The sequence below is a fragment of the Jaculus jaculus genome, chromosome 1 (genome assembly GCF_020740685.1).
Source record: "Jaculus jaculus isolate mJacJac1 chromosome 1, mJacJac1.mat.Y.cur, whole genome shotgun sequence".
In the NCBI taxonomy this organism is placed as follows: domain Eukaryota; kingdom Metazoa; phylum Chordata; class Mammalia; order Rodentia; family Dipodidae; genus Jaculus; species Jaculus jaculus.
In genome coordinates this window covers 242,573,087-242,593,736 of record NC_059102.1, presented here as the reverse complement: position 1 = coordinate 242,593,736, position 20,650 = coordinate 242,573,087, and the positions used below count along the sequence as shown (strand labels likewise).

The following is a 20,650-nucleotide window of genomic DNA, read 5'->3' as shown; positions in this document are numbered from 1 at the left end:
GTAGTCCCAGGCTGGCTTCGAGCTCACAGCTATCCTCAGCCTCCCCAGTGTGTGGGATTAAAGGTAAAGGTGTTGTTGCAGTCAGGTTTGCATTGCTGGTAGAAATCACCCAACCAAGAGCAGCTTGTGGGAAAAAATAGGTTTATTTTGGCTTATAAGCATGAGGGGAAGCTCCATGATGGCAGGGAAAACGATGGCATGAGGAGAGGGTGGACATCATCTCCTGGCCCACATAAGGTGAACCATAGCAACAGGAGAGTGTGCCAAACACTGGCATGGGGAAACTGGCTATAACACCCATAAGTCTGCCTCAACAATACGCTGCCTCCAGGAAGTGTTAATTCCCAAATCTCCATCATCTGGGAACCTAGCATTCAGAACACCGAAGTTTATGGGGACACCTGAATCAAACCATCACAGATGTGCACCACTACATCTGGCTGATGCTGACTTTTTTTTAAACTTTCTTTTTATTTATTTATTTGGGGGGGGGGAAGAGGCAGAAAGAGGGAGAGAAAGAATGGGCACGCCAGGGCCTCCAGCCACTGCAAAAGAACTCCAGATGCATGTACCCCTTTGTGCATCTGGCTTATGCGGGTTCTGGGGAATCAAACTGAGGTCCTTTGGCTTTGCAGGCAAGTGTGGAACCACTAAGCCATCTTTCCAGCCTCCCCCCACCTTAAAATTTTTTTTTTTTATTAGTTTTGTATTCAGCAAACCTACCTTTTCTTTTTTTATTTTTTTGATGTAGGGTTTTGTTGTAGGCTGACTTGGAATTAACTTTATAGTCTTAGGGTGGCCTCGAACTCAAGGTGATCCTCTTATTTCTGTCTCCCGAGTGCTGGGATTAAAGGCGTGTGCCACCATGCCCAGCATGTGTGGCCTCTTCTTGATGTTCATGGCCCATTGAGCTGCGACCCCAGTTCCTAGCAGCTAGGCTGTGGTCCTGTGGCCTTTGCTGAGCTAGGCAAGTGGCAGGGCTTGCCATCTGCTAGGGCAGTAGGGAGCCAGGCCTGTGTGCATGTGGCCAGCTGAAGCTTCAGAACGGAGTGGCCACTTCTCCTCTTAGAAAAATGAGGTTGGTAGCCGGGTGTGATGGCGCACGTCTTTAATCCCAGCACTGGGGAGGCAGAGGTAGGAGGTTCACTGAGTGTGCAAGGCCATCCTGAGACTACACCCTACCTTGGAATTTCCCCCCCCAAAAATGGAGTTGACTTTGAGGAAACCCCAAATTCATCAGAGATTGCCTTTATGTGTTTATAAACCCAGAGGCCTACTTTTCACGAGCCCCTCCCTCCTCAACATACACATTCACACCCACTCACCCTGAGTCCTCTTCCACCATTTCACAGCCTTCCCACACCCTTTCTGGCAAAGCCCCTTGCAAATGCTCGCTCTGGAGGCTGGCAACCTTCACCCCTGCAAGAGGACCTGCGAGGGTGGGACTTGGGGGCTTCTGCTAGGCTGAGATGATGATTGTGCTGTTTAAAGCTGGCCCTGGAGCCACAGGAACCAGGTGTCTCCATGTGGTCGTTTGAGAGTTCCCTCTGCTTAGTAGTTTGTGCCATGGGTGGGGTGGGCAGGAGGTCCTGGACAATCCCCTTAAGAGTGTCTGCCTGGCATCCCTGTCTGGACTTATCTCCAATCAATCTGTGAGCCATGTGGGCAGAAGTAATAGAGTGGCTACCTGGCACCTAGTTTGCAGGAAGGCTGGGAAAGGGCTGGTGGCTCCAGCTGCTCAGTTGCCCCAATAACTGGGAGGATTTAGGGAGGACGGGCTGGACCGAATAGCTGGTGCCCAGCCTGCACTCACCTCTCTCCAGCCCCCTTTTTAGAAGGAGCTTTTCCAACTATACCCCCAGGCCTGCCTTTGCCCAACATGAACTTATTTATTCATTTTGCTTAAAAGGTGTGTGTGTGTATGTGTGTGTGCATGTATTGTGCATCATGTGGTATTGTTATGGTGAAGGGTGCTCACCTATGGTGGCCAGAATGGAACCATGTCCCGTTTCATCACTCTTTTTTTTTTGTTTTTTCAAGGTAGGATCTTTAGCCCTGCTGACCTGGGATTCACTAAGTGTCAAACTCACAGTGATCCTCCTAACTGCCTCTCAAGTGCTGGGATGAAATGTGTGTGTGTACACACCCGGCTCCTCTCCATCACTCTTCCCCCTGTTTTTGTTTTTTTTTATAATTTTTTTGGTTTATTTTTATTTATTTATTTGAGAGCAACAGACAGTGAGAGAGAGAGAGAGAGAGAGAGAAGGAGAGAGAGAGGGGGAATATGGGCGCGTCAGGGCTTCCAGCCACTGCAAACAAACTCCAGACACGTGCGCCCCCTTGTGCATTTGGCTAATGTGGGTCCTGGGGAATCGAGCCTCGGACCAGGGTCCTTAGGCTTCACAGGCAAGTGCTTAACCTCTAAGTCATCTCTCCAGCTCCCACCTGGTTTTGAACTGGCGTCGCTTTACTAATTCTGGAGCGTGCAGGGCTCTGACAATTCTTGTTCTCTTTTTTGGTCTCTGCTCCCTTTCGGGACTGGAGTTACAGGTGTGTATAGCCACGCCCAGATGTTCACATGGGATCTGGATACTTAAACTCTGGTGGTTTTAGCCCCCCACCCCAGGCCCACATGCTTGCAAGGGAAGCACACTTAACTGCTGAGCCATCTCTCCAGCCAGCCCAGCAATTCCTTCTTTTTTATTGAAGGGTGCTTTCTCTGTTCCAGAGCTTGGCTCATCCATGGTCTCATCCTTCAAAGTTGGGACAAAGTAAGGGTTTCTGATTCTGTCTAAATAGCAGAGGACTTAGAGGTGACATGCCCAAGGTCATCCAGATGGACTCTGGCAGAACTGCCCCCCAGGTCTTCTAAGCCCATCTCTGGTCTTCCTTTGCACTGCATGCAGGCTCCCTGGCAGCCTGTGGGCTGAAGCCTTCCCCAGGGCTCTCTCTCCTCTACCTCTTTGCCCACCACTCTTTCTGGTTCTGGTGACCAAACCCAAGACTCGAGCTTTCTGCACAATAGCAGGTTAGCCTTGTGTTACTGAGCCCCGCCTCCAGCTCCACACTGCTCTTTGCAAGGTAAACTCTACACAACGGGCTCCCTCCATCCACCTCTCTTCTGATCTTTCAGTTCTTTTTGATCTGAGTGGCTGAGTGAGGATAGGGCCTAGCTGCTGATCAGTTTTGAGAGGCTATCGCCTTGGAGCCTTTCAGCCGTACAGCACAGACCTCGCAGGGTCAAAGGGCTCCACAACAATGGGTGGGAGATGTTGTCCTTAGCATCTGCGAAGGCAGTACACTCAGACTAGTTACAGCTCCTCCCTTCCCCTTCCCTCAGCTCTGGGGGAGGGAGAGAATGTGAGCTGCTAGACCACTGCTTTCCACCTCAGGCCAAAAGGAGGGAATGGTGTGTATGGACAGAGTTCACACCCAGTTTCTGTGTCTGGGAGCAGGTATGTGGCCACATGTGTGTAAGCCCTCAGTCTCCATGTTCCCAATTGCCTTTATATGTGCATATGACAAGTGCTGTCTTGAACTACAGCCTATCTGCATGAATTCTGGGGTTTTCCAGCTACTTCCCCAACTTATACCTTATTTACTTCCTTCTTTCTTGTCCCCCATTTTTACCTGTTTCCCCGGTGGGAGGGGGGGCTCATCCCTGCCAGAGGCTCATGTATGACTTCTCACTCATCCTAGGTCCTGATCCTCCCAGTCAGGAGGCTTGTCCGCATGTCTTTTAAAAGGGAAGGGGAAGGGGAAGCAGAAGGGAGAGGGGCAGGGAAGAAAGCACCATTTATGGAGGTCTCCAGGGTACCCAGCACTGTGCTGGGGTTTCACGCAGCTTCCGAGCTCTCCTGTAGTGAGCGACCCTGAGAGCTCTCTCCTAAACTGAGAACTGATGAAGTCGGTGGCTTAGCACTGGGCAGCAAGGTTAGAAGCTGATGGCAGCAGAGAAATTCCCAGCTTCGTGCGGCCTTCCACGCGTTGCCCGTGTTTGCTCCGACCTTTGGTATTCCCCGTGCCAGGCTTAGGCACTACTGGTGCCCGTTTGTGCATACGCTGACAGCCTGGCTGGTGACTTCTGGCCATGCCCAGTAATGGGTAATTATACCAGGGAACAGATTCCCAGCCATGAGCAGGTTGCCTCACACATGGTCTTGTTCTGGAAGCACCTCCCTCTCCTTGTGGACCTCGGATTCCTTTGTCGTTAAGTCCCTGCTCCAACACAGAGGTGACAGGCCATGAATCCGCCAGCTCTGCGTGTGTCCTCTTTGGCAGACTTCAGAAGTAGTGAACGATGGGGATGAGCCAACTTCCTCCCTGAATTATGAGCATCCCAGCAGGTCAGGGCTCTTCGCCCGCTCCCGTGCCCAGCTTGTGCCTCTCTGAGGCCTCAGCCATGTTGTGTCAGTGGCCTCTGCTTCCCGTGATGCCTCAGGAGCCCAACTTCTGTGGACTTCCCACTCACTAACCCTTTTAACCCCTTCTGTACCTGCCTGGGCTTGAGTATGGGAGAGAAGGTTGTAGGGGGAAGGTAGAGACCCCATTTCCTTCCCTCCCACACTCAGGTCTCAGGAGAACTCCGGGCAGCTTGCCGGCTGCTCCCCTACCGCTGACTGAATCATTTCTATATTTGGCCAGCAAGCCACGTGGGTGGGGAACCACTGCGGCTGCTCTTCTGACAGCTGTGGGGAGTAGGAGGCCAGGGCTTCAGGCACAGGGGCTACGCAGGAGAACTGAGGAGGCTCCCCCAGAGTTAGTAAGCCCAGAGAGGGGGTGTGCGCTGACACCTCCCCGTCCTCCCCCCTCTGGTCCAGGGCCCGCCTCTCCCTTGGATGCCCTTCTCCTTGCAGCTGGTCCTCACAATACTTTCTTCTCCCACAGACCACACTGTCCTTCAGAAACCATGGGTGTCGCTAGACCCAGCTGGGACTCTGCCAAGCTCTGGTGCTCAGTCTAAGACAAGGGCTGCCCTCCAGTCCTGCCTCACCCTGCCTGTCATGGCCACACTCCGATGCCACCACCCACTTTTCTGGGGACACAGGGCATCCAGCCCCAGCCCTAGTCCTGAGAGGTTAAGCCAGGCTGTCTGGCTCCATTCCACAGGGACACTACAGGCCCCAGGTTTCTTTCAGAGCAAGAGCGATTGATGCCATGGGAGAAGGCCCTGACTACCCGTCCATTTGCCTGACGCTGCCTGCTCTGAAACCCATGCACTGGGTCCTCCTGCGGGTGCCCAGCCTGTGAGCCCCTCCCCCACCCTCTGACACTGAGAAGGCCTTGCCAACTCCCACCATGTGTGAGGTGATGCCCACAATCAACGAGGGGGACCCTATGGGCCCACCTCATGGCGCCGATGCTGACGCCAACTTTGAGCAGCTAATGGTGAACATGCTGGATGAGCGGGAGAAGCTGCTTGAGTCCCTTCGAGAGGGCCAGGAAACTTTGGTAGCCACGCAGAGCCGCCTCCAAGATGCCCTCCATGAACGGGACCAGCTCCAGCGGCACCTGAACTCTGCCCTCCCCCAGGTAAGAATAGAGCTTCCCCCGACTCCCCAGCCCTTTGGAACCCAGCACCTTTGGGCCTTCAAATTCCTGCATATCTTTGTGTATCAGATATTGGAGTTCACAGAGCACTTGCTCTCCATCTTCCTACATAAATCCTTTCCCTGTCCCTCCCAAGTGCCTCTGCCCGGAATTGGCTTCATCTGGAGAAATGAATGGACTTTGATGCAGGAAGAAAACCCAGCCGGTAGTTGCCAACTGCAGTGAGCCCAGACTACCAGTAGGTGGCACCCTAGATTGCAAAGCAACCTCTCTCCATCCTACTCACCAGAAAGCCCGCATTGGTGGTGGCAGGAGGGGGAGCACAGAGTGGAGGTGGGAGAAGCCTTGGAGCCCATCCAGTCTGCCTCCCCTGCTGCACAGACAGAAACAAGAGCTTCACATAGATCGTTACAGGCAGAGCAGAACCAGAAACCAAGTTAATTCCACCTCAAGTTCCTTAACAGCACCACCACTAGCTGTCACATAGTCCCCCTTTATTGTGTGTTTTCTGTGGGCTCAGCATTCTGTAGGAACTATCTCAGCAAATTCTCACGATGAGAAGCCCATGTGATCGTCACCGTCATTCCGTGCTACAAATGATAAAGTTTGGGGAGATTAGTCAGTTGCTCATAACCATGCAGGTAGTGAGTAGCAGAGGGAGAAGTGGAACTCTGCAGGGCTGTATGCCTCCTGAGGCAAATTGTTCTCCACCTTAGCCTGCTTTATCACACTGGCATGGGAGCTCTGGGCTGCTTCCTCCTTAGCATCCCTTTGGTAGGTACTCTAGAAGTTGGCACCAAAGCTGGAGACAGGAGCAGGAACCTGAGTCATTCTATTGGCTTCTCAAAGAAGGTGTGAATTCTGTCAGGCAACCAGGCCCCGGGAGGAGTAGGACTTTTCTGTCTGGGAGCATCATGCTCACAGAGAGTACATGAACATCCTGCCTTCTCCACCTCTTCTTGGGAGAGAGATGAATTGGGCAACTAGGCACTGGATACATAGATCATCTTGAGCCAATGGGGGTGCTGCTAGGGTTGGGGGGTGCAGTCATGAGTAGCTAAATAACTCAAGTCTTAGCTCCAGAATCTTCCCCCAGGTGTGGGGAGAACGAGAGCTGGGCCTGTGGTAGGTGAATATCAACTCAGGGCCCAGACGTGATGGGTTGAGGCTTGGGGTGCTGTATTAATAGTAGTGTGAAGAGGTGGGGTGGCAGGTAGACTGTGCTCAAGGCCCTGGGGTAAATGAACTGGGCCCTGTTCTTTCTTTCTTTATTTTTGAGAGGGAAAGATGGGGGAAGAGAGAGAGAGAGAGAGAGAGAGAGAAAGAGAGACACCCCCTGTTCTAGAGGAGCCCCAAATAGAAAGGGGGCACAGGAGAACCCAGCCGACCAGTAGAGAATGGGGAGGAAGATAAGGAGGCCCAGAAGGGTGGTTAAGCACCATATGAGTGATGTAGCTCTCTTCCTCTGCTGGGCTCATGAGAGGTGCTTTCTGTCTTGTGGGCGCATTTAATTTGCATAGCAGTTCCTAGAGAGACGATTGTTGTGGCTGTCTCATAAATTAGAGGGTGGGGTTCAGGGAGGCTGTGTTCAAGGTCACCTAGCTAACTGGAACAGAGGTGAGATTTGGTTTCAAGTCTTCCCAACCTCCGACATTAGAAGCTTCACGAGGGCAGGGGTTCTACCTCTCTTATCACTGTATCCCCAGTGAGCAAGGTTCTTGGAGAGGAGAGCCATTTGGTGATGGTGTTGTGGCACAGAGGAGCATGTCTTCATGTCCTCTCTTGGGAACATGTGTGTGCATGCTCGTGAAAATATGACTGTGTGGGTGCATGTGTATAAGCTGAGGGGAAAACTGCCTCTGGCCCAGGCCTCAACCCTCAGGGAGTAAGTTCTTGGCCTTTCTGGCCCCTTTCACCTCACCTGCAGTGGTAAAGGGGCACTGTTTGGGGAATTCTCCAAACAGTCATGAATTCATGGTTGCAAAGGGGGCTGCAGTGTAGGGTGAGGCCGCAGCCTCTTAAGTGTGCTTAGACTTGGCAGCTACAGGGCGTAGCTTCTCGTCTGAGAACATTTTGGGGGTGGTATGATGTCATGAAACAGGTGCCTGGAGCTTGTTCTAGTGCAAGAGGTTGGCATGGAAAGGTCTTTGAAAGTATGGGGGATTGATGGTGCGGCAGTGTGTCCCCCGGGGTGGGGACACTTGGGGCATGGATGCTGAGTAAAGTCTGGCCAAGTGCCTTGCCATCATCAGGTGCTGGGCTGGGGCCTGGCTGAACAGGGATCTCAGGGGGTCAAGGCTGATGCCATGGGGCTGCCCGTTGGGCAGATCTGGGTTCCCACATAGGTTGGTCTTCCAGCCCACGTGTTTCAATGGCCATCTACAAAGCCCTGGAGAAGGGGTGGAAGAGAGTTTCCTGGGACTCCAGCAAATGAAGCTTCTTAGAGCCCCTTTCTTCCCATTCTAACACTCATCAGCTTTTTAAAAAATTTTTAATGCTTTTTTTTTTTTTTTTTACTGACCATACTAACAGACAATAAACCATGATAATTCCCTCCCCTCCCCCACCTTCCCCTTCACAAACTTCACAAATCCACTCTCCATCATATTCCCTCCCTCTCTCCATTAATCTTTTTTTAAAAAAAATATTTTTATTTATTTATTTGAGAGTGACAGACAGAGAAAGAGGCAGACAGAGAGAAGGAGATAGAATGGGTGCACCAGGGCCTCCAGCCACTGCAAACGAATTCCAGACGTGTACGCCCTCTTGTGCATCTGGCTAATGTGGGTCCTGGGGAGTTGAGCCTTGAACCAGGGTCGTTAGGCTTCACAGGCAAGCGCTTAACCACTAAGCCATCTCTCCAGCCCTAGTCTGTCTTTTATTTTGATGTCATCACTTTTTCCTCCTATTATGAGGGTCTTGTGAAGGTATTACTAGGCACTGCGAGGTCATGGATATCGAGGCCAGTTTCTGTTTGGATGATTGCGTTGTAAGCAGTCCTACCCTTCCTTTGGCTCTTACATTCTTCCTGCCACCTCTTCTACATGGACCCTGAGCCTTGGAAGGTGTGATAGAGATGTTTCAGTGCTGAGCACTCCTCCGTCACTTCTCAGCACTATGGTGCCTTTTGGGTCCTCATCAGCTTTTGTGTGGAGCTCACTCCACTAGCCTAGTGGAACCCCCTTCCATGTTTCTAAAGGAGATGGCTACCTAAGTGTGGGCGACTGGAAAAACACAGTGAGAGGAGGGTGTACTCTGGTCACATTATGATGGAGGGGGAGGGCTACAGAACAGACTCGGGGACTTTCTCTCCCATGTGTGCATTCCTGTTCCCTGGGATCCTAACGCACCCTTACCCTGTGTGGCGGGGCTCTTGGGGAAGCTTACACTTGCTGCAGGCTCCCTACCCTGCAGTGGGGATCAGCTGGGGTTTTTGTGGAGGGCTGGTAGATGGAAGTAAGATGTAGAGGAGAGGAGCCCACTATGTACTTGGGTGTGCAGGGTGCAGCTTAAGGGGTGAATCTCAAGCACTGAGGAGCCCCCGGGGCTTTCAGGAATTTGCCACCTTAACCCGGGAGCTGAGCATGTGTCGGGAGCAGCTACTGGAGCGGGAAGAAGAGATATCCGAGCTGAAAGCAGAGCGGAATAACACACGGGTAAGAGGGGGTGGCTTAGGGTGTGTGTGTGCAGGCACGCGTGTGCACACATGCCCTGACCCAGAGCAAGACCTGGGCCAGGCACAGCCTTGGCCCCATCCTGATTTCTTTCTGCCTCTCATCCAGGGTTCATGGACAAACTGATTAACCCCACCCCCCAGTGCTGGGTTTTTCACCCACACTTACTGGGTCACAGAAGGTTAGGGTTCGAGGAAGAGGCTAAAATAGCCAAATTGGGAGTGGGTATTTAAATGGGAAGGATTTACCAACAGGGAAGAATTTCCGTGGTTTAACAGTGGTCTGGCTATACTCAGTGACCACATGGGTCCTGGTTGTAGCATCTGAGGCATACATGCTCACAGCCCTGCCTCCTGCCCCCTCCTCCTCCTTGCCAGCTGCTTCTGGAACATCTGGAGTGCCTGGTATCCCGCCATGAGCGGTCATTGCGGATGACAGTGGTAAAGCGCCAGGCCCAGTCCCCGTCAGGAGTCTCCAGTGAGGTGGAGGTACTGAAGGCCCTCAAGTCGCTGTTTGAGCACCACAAGGCCCTGGATGAAAAGGTACTGGCCTGTCCCGCTCTCTCTCCCGTCCAGCCCATCTGCCCTGAGCCTCCTGGGTTTGTTTTCTGGGATCTCTGTACTCAGTTTGGGGAAAGAGGTCTAGCTTTAGAAGTGGTTTCCTCTAGCCATTGGCCAAGATTCAAGTTCTACTAGGTTCCCTTCTGGGCAATTGCTCCTCGGCTGGCCCTTCGTTTTCCCTCATGCTTGTAAGTGGTAAATCAGGGTCCTGTTGGAACCCCTTTTCTTCTTCTGTCTTCCTTTACCCCGGGCAGGTACGAGAGAGGCTCCGGGCAGCACTAGAGCGAGTCACTACCTTGGAGGAGCAGCTGGCAGGAGCCCACCAGCAGGTAAGCTGCCCACCTAGGTCTGCACACTGCAGCTTCCAGGAAGTCCAGCTGCTCACCCTCTCTGCCCCACTGGGTTCCTCATTGAATTTCTGTCTGCTATGGCTGGACTCTGGTAGCAGAAGCTAGGCCAAGCACCCCTTTCCAGGCCATCGGGAGTGTGTAGGAAGTCCTCTGACTCATTGTCCTGGGGGATATGCCCTATAGGTGTCTGCCCTGCAGCAGGGGACAGGGGTTCGAGATGGAGTCGGAGAAGAGGAGGGGTCTGTAGAACTGGGACCGAAACGCCCGTGGAAGGTGGGTAATGGGGGATTGTTTAGCAGGGGCCTGCATTCTTTAAGACAGGAATGGGAGGCCCTGATAACTTCCTGGGTTCAGTAGAATAACTGCTTGAATTAAATTTGGGGCTTACTCTGATATTGCCACTTTTCTTGTTGTTCCTCCCCCCCCCCCCGCACCGCCATCTGCAAATAATCTATAGATTTTTTTTTGTTTTGCGTTAGGCATGAAATGTGTTTATCCACTTGAACTGTCAGGGCCCATCTACCTTGGTGTGTCAGCATGAGACTAGATTCCTTCTCTCTTTGAGCCTTTGTTTCCCTAATTTTTCCCTTCCTGGGTTAATTAAGGAGGCCGAACTAGCAGGTAAAACTAGAGATGTGTTTTTCAATAAATACACTGGGAGCAAGGATGTTTGTCCATTATCAGTAGTGAGCTCCTGGGACCAGAGGAAGGGAGGTGTGTCTGGAAGTATGCTCTAGTGTCAGGGCAAAGCTGTGACCTGTGGGCGTATATCGCTTCTTTCCAGCCCCCTGGGATGGGGTGGGGTGGGGTGTGAGATGCTCTGGCTCTCTGGCTGACTGATGGCCCACTGTCCTTGGAGGATGACACGGGCCGGGTGGAGGAGCTGCAGGGGCTCCTGGAGAAGCAAAACTTTGAGTTGAGCCAGGCCCGGGAGCGACTGGTCACCCTGACTGCAACCGTGGCTGAACTTGAGGAGGACCTGGGCACGGCCCGCAGGGACCTCATCAAGTCCGAGGAGCTCAGCAGCAAGCATCAACGGGACCTCCGGGAGGTGGGTGAGGACCCAGGCTTGCTCTCAGCAGCCCCTTCCTTCTGAGTGCAAATGTTGACATTCGGGAGGATGTGGACAGAGGTGCAGGAAGTAGCTGGGGAGGGTAAGACTCAACCCTTGGCAGGGTCCAGTGCAGAGAGGAAGATGGGCGAGTTAGGTCAAGGTGTAGGTCTTGGGCTACAGCCAGTGGGATGTTGGTGGGGAGGTGCAGATGTGGGAGGCGTGCAGGGAAAGACTGGTGACCTTTCTTTTGCCACTTGTGCTTCGCCCAGGCCCTGGCACAGAAGGAAGATATGGAAGAACGGATCACCACCCTGGAAAAGCGCTACCTGGCTGCCCAGCGTGAGGCCACATCCATCCATGACCTCAACGACAAGCTGGAGAATGAGCTGGCCAACAAGGAGTCCCTGCACCGCCAGGTAAATCCTCCAGATGGGGTCGGGGTGGAAGTGGCACTGTATCCGGCCCTAGGGGTCCTGAGGATCACGCGGGGAATTATTCCTTGGTAGCCCAAGAGTCCCCCGAGGATTTGCAGGTTCCCTTGGGAAAGAGGAAACCAAGCATCTTGGACAATAAAGAATCAAAATTGTCCCTTGTTACTTTGGATGTGTCACCTGCTCCTGCTGGAGTGGCAGTGGAGGGGTGGCCCGGTGCTCCTTCTTGAACTGCTTCCCTGCCCCACACTGCTAGTGTGAGGAGAAGGCCCGACACCTGCAGGAGCTGCTGGAGGTGGCAGAGCAGAAGCTGCAGCAGACCATGCGCAAGGCAGAGACGCTGCCAGAGGTGGAGGCGGAGCTGGCCCAGAGAATTGCAGCTCTCACCAAGGCAAGTGGGCCAGGGGCCTGGGGGTTACCTCTGTCTCCCAAGCTCTTTGAGGCCAAGTAGGGTGTGAGGAGAGTGGGATGTGCAGCAGGCCAGGAGCCAGAGAGTTGTTTCCAAGTCTTTGATGCCAGGAAAACAACACTGTCTCTGGGAAGAGTAATCCTTGGTCTTACCAGCTCACAGGAGAATGGCAACTCTAATGAGAAGATAAGCAAAGTGTGTAAAGAGCAGCTGTACTGATGAGCGTCCTTTCTATCATCAACACCATTGTGCTTGATACTGCTTTTTGTTGCGGTGTAAAGGTTAGGATTTTTTTTTGGGTTTTCGAGGTAGTTTCACTGTAGTCCAGGCTGACCTGGAATTCACTGTGTACACTCAGGGTGGCCTGAACTCACGATGATCCTCCTGCCTCTGCCTCCCTAGTGCTGGGATTAAAGGCGTGCGCCACCACTACACCCAGCTGGAGGTTAGGATTTTTATCTCTGGAGAGGTGAAATACAATGGGAGATACCACCCAAACCACTATGCCCTGAAGGGGAAGCAGGTGGGAAGTTAGGTTGAACACATCTTTCTTTGTCGAACTGTAGCATTGTAGGCAGAGGAGCCACTCCTGGTTGCTTGAAGGCTACAGCTTTAGGATGAATAAAAAGGGGAATATAATTTCCCCAGTGGAGAGGTCACTTTATGTAATAGTAATCCCTGAGAGGTGTGCAGGCTGAGAACAAGTGGATTCTAGAAGAGCCAGGAAATGCATGATTTAAACATGTGGTGGCTTAATCAAAAGAGTTTGTGAGGGCTGGATAGATGGCTTAGTGTTTAAGGCACTTGCCTGGGAAGCCTAAGGACCCATGTTTGACTCTCCAGATCCCACATAAGTCAGACGCACAGGGTGACGCAAGTGAGCAAGGGCGCACATGTGCACAAGATCACGCGTGTGTCTGGAGTTCGTGTGCACTGGCTGGAGGCCTTGGCACGCCAATTCTCTCTCACAACAAATAAGAAGAAGAAGGAGGAGGAGGAGGAGGGGGGAGGAGGGAGGAAGGAGGAGGAAGGAGGAAGAAGAAGAAGAAGAAGAAGAGAATTTAAGAGACTTTTAAACTGGTTGGAATCTTGCGGGAGGCCTAATGTGGGTCCACCTAATATGGGTCCACCATAGCTACTCCCAAGGCCAGGGATGGAAGGAAATGGCCGTAGCATAAGCCCCTGCCCTGGCGCCTCTGAAGTATAGACGCTGACCACTGTGGAAGCCTGGGTGCTCTGGGGACCGAACCCATAGCCTGGGCATACTTCAGTAGATCCAGGCCAGGTCTGCTTCTATAACAGACTAGCTCCCTAACAGGGGTCAGCGTCCTTCTCTTGGTGTTGGTAAAGTTGATTGTGGTGCTTGCTCTGGTCTTTTCAGGCCCTAGGAATGAACACTGGTTTTACATTACAGCAGAGGAGGTTATGTGTGGGATGCAGAACAAAGCTGACAAGAAGGGATGGGCTGAAGTGATTAATATGTTCAAGTGAGTCATAGCAGGAAAATGTTCAGAAAGGGTTTCCTGAATGTAAGATGTGTGATGTTCTGGAATACTCTGTCATCAGAAACAATAGGGTCTCCAGCTCTGGAGATACTTGAACAAGAAGGGAGACCCTTTTGTCTGGACCAGTTTAGTAACAAACGTAATAACCAGGTAAGGCTAGCATTGTGGAGCGCTTATTGCATTCTGGATATTTTCACAGATGGTCCTTGAAAGGGTACAGCAGGCATTGCTGTTATTATCCACATTAAAGCCAAGGAACTAGTGAATTCCCACAGCCCCCAGTTGGTAAGACTGGCTTGAGCCTGTGGTCTCAAGTACATGTCCAGGGCACAGAGGAGAAGTGTGGTAGATCATGTTTTCAAGTGTTTTTTTTTTTTTTTTTCCTGGACACATGGGAGAGTGACAGTCTCTTGGTAGCTCCAGAAAGTTTTAAGGCTAGGCCTGAGCAGGAGGGAGGTAGAGAGCGACAGTGGCGACGTGGTTCTGGTCCAAGATGATAGGGCAGGGTAGGGTTCCTTGGCACTTGAGGCCGTGATCTCCACACCACCTTGACACAGGGTATGTGGCATGTGGGGCCTGAGCAGGAGGAACAGGGATCTTCAGGGTAGCTGACTGTCCCTGCCCCTAGGCTGAGGAGCGGCACGGCAACATTGAGGAGCACCTGCGGCAGCTGGAAGGGCAGCTGGATGAGAAGAACCAGGAGCTGGCAAGGGTGAGGGCACTAGGCTGGGTTCTTGGCCCCCTCCTTGTCCCCATGGTGGGCTTGCAGGCTGGCCTGTAGAAGAGTACAGAGGAAGCACCAGGCCAGGGAACGAGCCACAGAGGAGACAGGTGGGGAGGAGATGGTCAGGAGAGCTAGGTAGTGAGGACCCAGAGGACGGAGATGCGACAGCCAGAGAGCCCTGGGGGGAATGAGTGGTTTTCAAGGAGGGTAGCCATGAGGAAGCCTTGAGGGGCCCTGGAGCAAGACAGGGTGGTTGTGCAGGTTCGCCAGCGGGAGAAGATGAATGAGGACCATAACAAGCGGCTGTCAGACACCGTGGACCGGCTGCTTAGCGAGTCCAATGAACGCCTGCAGCTCCACCTCAAGGAACGCATGGCGGCTCTGGAGGAGAAGGTGCACAGGGCTTGGGTGGGCGGGGCAAGCATGGGCTGTGGCTTCCAGGAGTGGGGTTGCAAGACAAGTAAGGGTGGGGCTGAGACCACTGAAGGTGTGTGTGTGTGTGTGGATGTCAGGGTGTTGTAGGACTTCATGATGGCCACCTAGGCCACAGCTGGGGAAGGAAGAGGTACTCTGAGCTGAAGAGGGTCAGTCTGGGCTGGAGGAAGAAGAAACCTGGGAGCCACAGTAGTGTTGCTGGCCACGCAGAGCCCCTGGCTCACGGCTGCTCTTCCTCAGAACACGCTGATCTAGTTGTTGGAGAGCTCCCAGTGTCAGACTGAGGAGCAGCGCCGCCACAAGGGACGAGCTGCTGGCCAGCCCCAGGGCGAGCGCGGCGCCTGGTCTTCATGCCACTGCTCTGTGCTGGCTTGTGTTAGTACACATCCTTATGCGGACGCAGTGCATATGTAATACCTAGAGGAAAAAGAAGTGGAGGTCACAAGCACAGGGCTGAGGGTGGGCTCAGTCTCTGGCCTCAGAGAAGGATTTGGTGGAGGTAAGAGTCCTGTGATGTTGTGAGCAGCAGCCATTGCCCCTGCCTCAGCAGTGTGTGGGAGGGGACCTGGTCCCCCTTGCTGCCCAGCCTGTCTGGTGGTGAGGGGCCCCAACAAATCTATTTTAGTGGAGCCTTTCTCCAAACAGGGTGCAGTTCTGGCCTGACCCCTCTGCTGAGCTTCTGCTCGCCTTGTGGTCACACGGTCTTTGGTGTCACTCGTGGCCCTTCCCTGGGCCCCTGCCTTTGGACTTGGTCGTGCCTTCTTCTGCTTCTCCCCAACTCTGCTGACCTCCTTGTCCCTGTCTGACTTCCACCCTCCCCTCTCTATCCCTCCTTGGTCCTACCCCACCCTGGATTTGCTTGGCACAGGGCCGCCTGTCTGAAGAGATTGAAAAGCTACGCCAAGAGGTGGACCAGTTGAAGGGCCGAGGGGGGCCGTTTGTGGATGGCATCCACTCCAGGTACTAGAGCTGGGTGGCAGGGTAGGCTGGCAGAAGGTCCTGGAGAGCCCATTAGAAAGGAGACACACCTACCAAAAAAACCACTCTGGGCCTCAGGGCCTTCCTCTTGTTTGAGGTGGGACATTGAGGTTCAGAGAACTTGGGTCAGCCTCTAGCTCTCCTGGGTAGCTAGGAAGGGAGCACCTGTCCTCCAAAGGGCTCTGAGAGAATCACTGACGCTCTTCCTCTGCGTGGGGCATGGCCTGAGACTGTTCTGGGCCTGACTTCGCAGGGCTAGTAGAGACATGTGAGGTGTCCACAGTAGGTCCTCTGGCCTGTCTGTGCTGCAGCTCCAGGGCCTCCAAAGCTTCCTGGGATGGGGAGACATGCGTAGGTTGAATTTTTGCCAGCTCTGTCAGTTCAAGTTGTCAGGAGACCTGAGGAACAAGACACAAAGATCCTCAGAGTTAAAGGACCTTAGAGACCATCTTTTCCTCCAGCACCCAGAGCCTCCTACATGGCTCCTGTCACCAAGCCTGAGAACTTACAGATCTCCCTGCGGAGAACTCAACTTTTTTCTCTCTTTCTTTTGTTTTGTTTTGTTTTTTTTGTTTTAGAGGTAGGGTCTCACTCCAGCCTCCAGCTCAGGCTGACATGGAACTCATTATGCAGTTCTAGGCTGGCCTCAAACTCACAGTGATCCTCCTCCCTCTGTCTCCTGAGTGCTGGGATTAAAGGCAACTGTTAACATGCTCAGCTAACTCAACTTTTTAATTTAATTTATTTTTATTTTTGTGGGGAGAGAGACAGAGGGAGGGAGGAAGGGGGAAGACGGGGGGGGGGAGGGAGGGAGGGAGAGAGAATGGCTGTGTCAGGGCCTCTAGTCATTGCAAATGAACTCCAGACATACATTTCATCTTCTGCATTTGGCTTTTGTGGGACCTGGAGAATTGAACCTGAGTCCTTAGGCTTTGCAGGAACGCACCTTAACTGCTAAGCCATCTCTTCAGTCTATAATTCAACTTTTTGAAAGCATTATAAACCATTTCTTGCCAGGAAAAAAAAAAATCCTGCTTATGCTAAATGGAATGCTGTTCCCTACAACTTTCTTATCTGGGTCTGACCCTGGAGCACCAGAAAACAAACGTAGGCTCATGCTTACATGGTGTATCTCTGGACATTTTGACAATCCTGTGTCCCTCTAAGACTGTTCCCCAAGCTGGACATCCACCCCCTTGGGCCCAGTGGGTGCCAGCCGGGGCTCTCAGTCCTTAGGTCCTGTCTTTATTCCTCTCTGCCACCACTCAAGGTCACACATGGGCAACACAGCTGATGCTCGATTTTCTCTGGGTACAACTGCACATGCGCCCCCAGGCTTGCACCGTCGCTACTCAGCGCTGAGAGAAGATTCGGCCAAGGTGAGAGGTGGAGGGGTGTGTGGGGTCTCTCTTGGGAGTTTGGGGTCAGCCCAGCCGCGTGCCTGGCTCTGGTTACACAGACGGCTGGCGTGTGGTGCAAATCCTTGCCCAGCCCTCCCCTATGTCAGTGACAGCTGCAGCCCTGGGGTTGGGGCCATTGTCAGCTGCAACAGCTGTGAGCCATCCCCTGCTGCCTGGTGGGCAAGAGGTAAGGGTGGAAGATGGCCAGTGGTCCCTGAGGCCCCACTGTGGCATGTGTGTGTGTGTGTGGCTGGGTATGCACCCTGTGTTTCTGGTGTCCGGGTTAGGGCTGCAGGGGCAAGACGGAATTGGCAGGCTTCCTGGACTTAAGTGCTGTTTATAACAGAGAGGAGGAAGGGATGACAGGTTACATGGTCCTGGGAATGGCACCTAAAGTTTTCCAAGACGCAGCTGTGACTTCATTCTGTCCAAGCTGTCCAGTGGAGATTGGCATGGAATGAGGGGAGTAAAGAGGCAGAAGAGGGTAACTGCCGTCTTCTGGGGAGGTCTGATTCCTGCCTAGCCCCAGCCATTGCTCACGTTCTGTCCTGAGTCCAGATCCTCTGCTTGCTCTAGGGCCCTCGAAGATAGTGATGGACAAAGAGGAGGCTCCTAATCTGGCTGGGGAAGATTCAGCTTTGCCTTTAGAATCCCCCAGTCTAAGTCAGACTTGATAGCATGCTTGGTAGGCTGAGGCAGGAGGATTGTGAGTTTGAGGCCAGCTTGGGCTACATGGCAAGACCCTGTCTCAAACAAATAAAAAGTCCCTAAGTCTGAGCACAGTCTAAAGCACCTCCCCTTTAATACTTTTCCCACATCCTTCATCCTGCTGCTTACAAGAACACAGCAGCTGCCCAGGAGTCCAGAGCAGAAGAGACAGAAGCTAGGACACAGTCCTGAAAGGAAGCTGAGGCTTAAATGTTAGAATGCCTCTTTGTCCCCGAGACCCTTCCTTTTTCCTCTCCTTGTTGCCCACTACTTGCTGCTCTCTTCTTGAGGTTGACCAGAAGGCCTTGTGACATACTGAATCCCTGGAAGATGCAAGACAATCAGACCTTTTCTCAATCTCATCACCTTTCCTGAGTTGTTATGAATAGAAACCAGTAGCCTTCATGTAGTGCCTACTTTGAGTCAGACTCTGTACCGACGGCTAGTCCTGAACTTCCTCATTTAAGCCTCACAGCTGCCTCCAAGGCAGGGTTGACGCTGTGAAGACGTGGACACAGGTTTAAAGCAAGGCAGTCTCTCTGGAGTCTTTTCCTAGTCAGTCTGCTGGATAACTCCATGAGGTAGTTAGAGTAGTATTTTAAGAAATATGAGGCTGGGCGTGGTGGCACACACCTTTAATCCCAGCACTTGGGAGGCAGAGGTAGGAGGATCGCCGTGAGTTCGAGGCCACCCTGAGACTACATAGTGAATTCCAGGTCAGCCTGAGCTAGAGTGAGACCCTACCTCGAAAAAAAAAAAAAAAAAAAAAAAGAAGCCAACAAAACAACAAATAAGTTTGGAGCTGGACAGATGGCTCAGTGGTTAAGGCACTTGCCTGCAAAGCCTAAGGACCTTATTTTGATTCCACAGTACCTACATAAAGCCCGATACACAAGGTGGCACATGCTCTGGAGTTCGTTCCTTGCAGTAACTAGAGCCCTGGTGCATCCATTCTCTCCCTCCCTCCCTCTCTCTCTCGGTGCCCCTCTCTTCCTTCCTTTTCTTCTTTCTTTTCAACGTAGGTCTTACTCAAGCCCAAGCTGGCCTAGAATTCACTATGTAGCCTCAGGCTGGCCTTGAACTCAAGGTAATCCTCCTACCTCTGCCTCTCAAATGCCAGGATTAAAGGCATGTGCCACCATGCCTTGCTTTTTCTCTCTCTCTTTCTAATAAATGAATAAATATTAAAAAAAGAAATATGAAGTCTGAAATCAACTACTCATACTGAAGTTTGAGGACTGTAATGTGTAAGCCAGTCTACTTGGAGAATCTTGTTAAAATGTAGATTTTGAGTCTGTATGCCTGGCAATGGGGGAGAGCAGGTCTGAGATTCTGCATTTCCATGAGGCTCCTGGAGATACCAGTGCTACGAGGAGGTGGGCAAAATCCTGCTGCTTAGCCATCCGGGGGTCTTATTGCTGCTTTTTCCTTTCCTTTGCTAAGGACTGGGAGCCCTCAGGGGTACTGGCATCCACGGCTACCCCTGCCTTTGACAGTGACCCTGAGATCTCAGATGTGGATGAGGATGAGCCGGGAGGCTTGGTGAGCACTGTTGATGTGGTCTCCCCGGGTGGCCACTCTGATGCCCAGACCCTGGCCATGATGCTGCAGGAGCAGCTGGACGCCATCAACCAGGAGATCAGGTAGGGGCTGGGCGGGGGCTGCAAGGAGCCTGGGAGGACAAGGGCCCCTCCTTGGGCATCGCAGGAAGAGTCCTGCTTATATTGACTCTTCTCTTACAGCTTAGAGCCATAGTCCAGGGCCCCTCGGCGGGCATCAGACAAGGCTTTGGCCAAGTACTGATCCCAGAGGAGCAAGACTGTGAATGACTAGGTGTTATCTCCCTGGGCTAGGGAGGTGTCTGGGCTTGGGCAGGTGAAACCATATTCTGGATGTTCAACCTGACCACACCTCCCACTGCTGTGGCCAGCTGTGGGCTGTGCCCCAGTTGCTGAGGCAGGAAGAATAAGAGAACACAAACTTAAGAGAGGTTAAGTGACTTGTTCAAAGCAATATTCTATTTAATTTTTTTTTTTTTTTTTTGGTTTTCTGAGGAAGGGTCTCACTCTAGCCCAGGCTGACCTGGAATTCACTATGGAGTCTCAGGGTGGCCTCGAACTCACGGCAATCCTCCTACCTCTGCCTCCCAAGTGCTGGGATTAAAGGTGTGTGCCACCACGCCCGGCTCAAAGCAATATTCTAAATGGCAGAGCCAGGGTTCAAACTCAGGTAGAAATTCAATCCACAGTGCTGTGCCTCCCATCCCTACTGACAGCACCAAACAGAACCCTGAGGCAGGAAAGGTTGTCAAAATACTCCTCGTAAGTTGCTGAAAAGAAAACTAATAAATTAAATTAAAAAAATACTCCTCGCGTTATTCTGCCATTTTAGTGAGTTTATTGATGTTGATGCTAAGCAGCAAGGGAAATTCCCAGCAAGGGCTTATATCTTTACAGGCTGTTGAGGTCCCTCCCTCTGCAGCTGATTTGAGCAATCAGTAACAAGGGGCGCACGTGCGCGCTTACATACATACCCTGCCAACTTTTTACTTTGCAAAGTAAAACAGCAAAGATAACTACCGTTTACTATCACAGCCATTTTTTCTAAAGAAAGGATAGGGGAATATCCCTAGAGCGGGAAAAGTTTACTCTTACAATGAAGATGGGTCCTTCCTCTCGAAGGGCAGCTGGCATCTTTACGTGAGTGCACGTATATGCATTCTTCCCCGAGTGTCCCCAGGCACATCATTGTCCTTGCTTTTCTCATTTTTTTTTTTTTCCCCTGGGAGAAGCCCCACGAGGGGCCAGCATCAGTGAAAAGGTCTGCATTTGGGCAATACCGACTAAGACCACCCCAGACACAGCACAGGATG

General features: G+C 52.3%; 1 protein-coding gene across 5 annotated transcripts in view; it reads left to right on the top strand.

Moving 5' to 3' along the window:
- Positions 1-20,650, top strand: part of Ppfia4 (PTPRF interacting protein alpha 4) — a 52,784-nt gene that overhangs the window by 8,792 nt on the left and 23,342 nt on the right. For 4 of the 5 annotated variants that reach the window (XM_045147138.1, XM_004670713.2, XM_045147059.1 and 1 more), the window contains exons 2-14: positions 4,888-5,532; positions 9,105-9,206; positions 9,602-9,766; positions 10,039-10,113; positions 10,318-10,407; positions 10,994-11,185; positions 11,458-11,604; positions 11,876-12,010; positions 14,162-14,245; positions 14,519-14,650; positions 15,561-15,652; positions 16,941-17,049; positions 19,222-19,421. In XM_045147138.1, the coding sequence (XP_045003073.1) occupies positions 5,299-5,532; positions 9,105-9,206; positions 9,602-9,766; positions 10,039-10,113; positions 10,318-10,407; positions 10,994-11,185; positions 11,458-11,604; positions 11,876-12,010; positions 14,162-14,245; positions 14,519-14,650; positions 15,561-15,652; positions 16,941-17,049; positions 19,222-19,421 (1,757 nt within the window). In that variant the 5' untranslated portion in view covers positions 4,888-5,298. Of the gene's footprint in view, positions 1-4,887; positions 5,533-5,686; positions 5,789-9,104; positions 9,207-9,601; positions 9,767-10,038; positions 10,114-10,317; positions 10,408-10,993; positions 11,186-11,457; positions 11,605-11,875; positions 12,011-14,161; positions 14,246-14,518; positions 14,651-15,560; positions 15,653-16,940; positions 17,050-19,221; positions 19,422-20,650 lie in introns of those variants that run through there. The other variant, XM_045147215.1, reaches the window with a different exon arrangement.